At 38.4% G+C, this 2,773-nt stretch overlaps 1 protein-coding gene across 3 annotated transcripts in view; it reads right to left on the bottom strand.

Moving 5' to 3' along the window:
* Window positions 1–461: 461 nt before the first annotated feature.
* SEMA4D (semaphorin 4D) overlaps window positions 462–2,773 on the bottom strand; it is a 100,397-nt gene continuing 98,085 nt past the window's right edge. For all 3 annotated transcript variants that reach the window (XM_058864582.1, XM_058864583.1, XM_058864584.1), the window contains one exon: window positions 462–2,446. In XM_058864582.1, the coding sequence (XP_058720565.1) occupies window positions 2,417–2,446 (30 nt within the window). In that variant the 3' untranslated portion in view covers window positions 462–2,416. The remainder of the gene's footprint in view (window positions 2,447–2,773) is intronic.

Genomic DNA, 2,773 nt, shown 5'->3' with positions numbered 1-2,773 from the left:
TGCTTGTGACTTAAGTAAGCTTGTCTTGTGGGAATTTAGTGATACTTGAAATGTCACTTTTGGGAAAGACCATTGATAAGGGGAGCCAGCCTTATGCTGAAATGCACTAGTTATGATGATGATCTTTTTTGGATTAGGTCCTTCTAATATTAAATGGAAATTGGGGGTGAAAGGTCCCAGTAACAAAACAGGCTTCTGGACAGCACAGATCCTTGATGCAAAGGTAAGTTGTGATTTATTCATTTGCACCTGTGCCACTTGGATACAAAATTAAATTAATTTGGATATAAAATTCTGGAACTGCTACACCCAGTCATTGCACAGAATGAGGACCAGTTGGTAAGGAAGTTTGGTTTTGACCATGTTTTCTATTTCATCTTACTGTAGAAAAGCATAAAACTTCAGAAACGTTATTCACAATCTTAGGAACTTATTTCCAGTTCTTGTAGAGTATAAAAAAAAAATTACTGTAAGGTGTCCCAGCCATGGTTACTAAGGCTGGTACACACAGATTTTTCTTTATCTCCTTCCACCACCCCGCCACAGAAAGCTGAAATAAACCAAAAATTTGGCAACTTTTTATTACTCACAGTAATTTCCTGCAGAAACAAAGCAAAGTTTAGCTATGCTAACCCTAACCCCTGTCTTTATATTCCCACTCATCTCCACAGAACTAAACCTAAGTGTACTCCAAATTGGTTAACAAATGGAGGAGAGACAATTCAAGGAAAGTCTGTTTACAGTTGTCTTGAGAACAAAAAGATGAGAACAAATGTGAAAAAAAATACCTCTGGTAGTGTCAGAAGTCTGCGTCAGCATTAATAAGATGCCTGTATGAAAAACTGAGAAAATGGTTAAGAAGAGTAGGGAAAAAGTTAATTTTGACCCTGCGTGTGTGACAGGGTGGTCTGATACTGAAAAAAAAAGGATTGTTCAAGTCTTAGCATGGAGAGACTGCTTTCTTTAATGTATGAAACACTAATTTACATCTTAGCAGTTGGGAGAGAACTTAGGGATGAGAATGAAGCTTTCTGATACTGCTCAAAGCAGATCTCTGCCTGGGCTGATTGATTATTTTAGGGAGCATCTTACTTGCTTCCAGATTGTTGAAATCCATTGAGCAGATAATAGAGGAAATTTAATTTATACCTCAGACTTCTGTTTCTTAGATGCAGAAAGACAAAACTCTGGGCAGTAATGCAGTAGAACACTTTTACTGTGGATAGTGTAGATCCTCACATTTTCAGTCTGCTCTTGATCATCATAAGGAATGGTCTTTGAATTCATTCAGCATAGAATTTTTAAGGTACATTATCTCAAATATAGAAGAATTTGCAAAATTTAAAGAGTATTCTTGCATACTTTAAGCATTAGTCAGAACTTCTTTACTTGGTATATAAACTTTATTACTGTCATGGTTTAAGCCCAGCCAGCAACCAAGTGCCAATCAGCCTCTCACAGTGGGAGCAGATTGGTAGGGTAAAAGCCAGAAAACCCATGGGTTGAGATGACAGTTGAATAGGAAAAGCAAAAGCAATGCACACAAGCAAAGCAAAACAATTAATTCAGTGCTTCCCATGGGCAGGCAGGTGTTCAGCCATCTCCAGGAGTGCAGGGCCCCATCACACGCAATCGTTTCTTGGGAAAACAAATTACATCACTCCATACATATCCCCCTGCCTTTATATCCTGTGCATGATGCCATGTGGTCTGGAATATCCCTTGGGTCAGTTGGGGTCACCTGTCCTGGCTGTGTCTCCTCCCAACCTCCCATGCACCCCCAAATTCCTTGCCATTGTGGCAGTGCAAAAGGCCTTGGCTCTGTGTGAGCCTTGCTCAGCAATAGCAAAAACATCTCTCCATTATCAGCTCTGTGTTCAGCACAAATTCATACCAGCCACTGTGAAGAAAATTAACTCAAACCCAGCACAATTACCAAAGGAAATATGTTTCAACAAATGAGCTTGCTGACACTAGAAAGGAATGCTCTTCAAAACACTGGCAACATAAGGGTAAACATAGTAAAAGAAAGTGTACAAGTTGAAATGCCTTTAAATAAATGTGATGCCAAGATCCTCAAGTCCAAAATTATCTGGTTGGCTTAATAAACTCAAAACAGAAAACATCATGTTCTTTGAACAGCACAAGTCTTGCTGAGACTACTTTTTTCCTTTATTAAGCTGAAATAGCTGACATCAGAAAACCAGAGATAGTTGCAGCATGGGATGGGTGGCCTCTCTTTTACCATGTAACTCAGCTTAGTTATTCTTTGGTGCAGTAAGAATATCCCCTTCTACTTCATGCTTGAGGTGATTCTCCTGAATATCAGTTTTAATATCAGCACTAACGCTTGCAAAGACATCTCCAAATGCTGTAATATTAACAGATACTCCTAACTTGCATACATTTCTCCTTTTCAGAGGCCGTTTCTCTTGTTGCAGGTCTCCTGAAGAAAAATTGCAGAATGATGTGTTAATACCACCCTGAAAATAAAAATGGGGCTTAAGGTTGCCTATACTAACTGTTCCACAGGCAACAAGTGTATAATATCTAAGGTTTTCAAAAGTGATCTTTGTTCTAACTGTTGGAGAAAAGTATTAATAAATGAGTATGGACTTCTTTTTTTCTTTTTTTTTTAAAAAAAAAAAAGTCAGCTTTCATGAACAGTACCATTTATGAAGTCCAGTAGTCTCTGCAATCTAGCTAGTCTAGAGATGTGATGATCTACTCTATTCACTATACACAGACTTACTGTTTTGGGCAGGAAGAGAAC

Source organism: Poecile atricapillus, chromosome Z (genome assembly GCF_030490865.1).
Source record: "Poecile atricapillus isolate bPoeAtr1 chromosome Z, bPoeAtr1.hap1, whole genome shotgun sequence".
Classification (NCBI taxonomy): Eukaryota; Metazoa; Chordata; class Aves; order Passeriformes; family Paridae; genus Poecile; species Poecile atricapillus.
The sequence above is the reverse complement of the archived record's forward strand: the minus strand, read 5'-3'. Positions and strand labels throughout refer to the sequence as shown.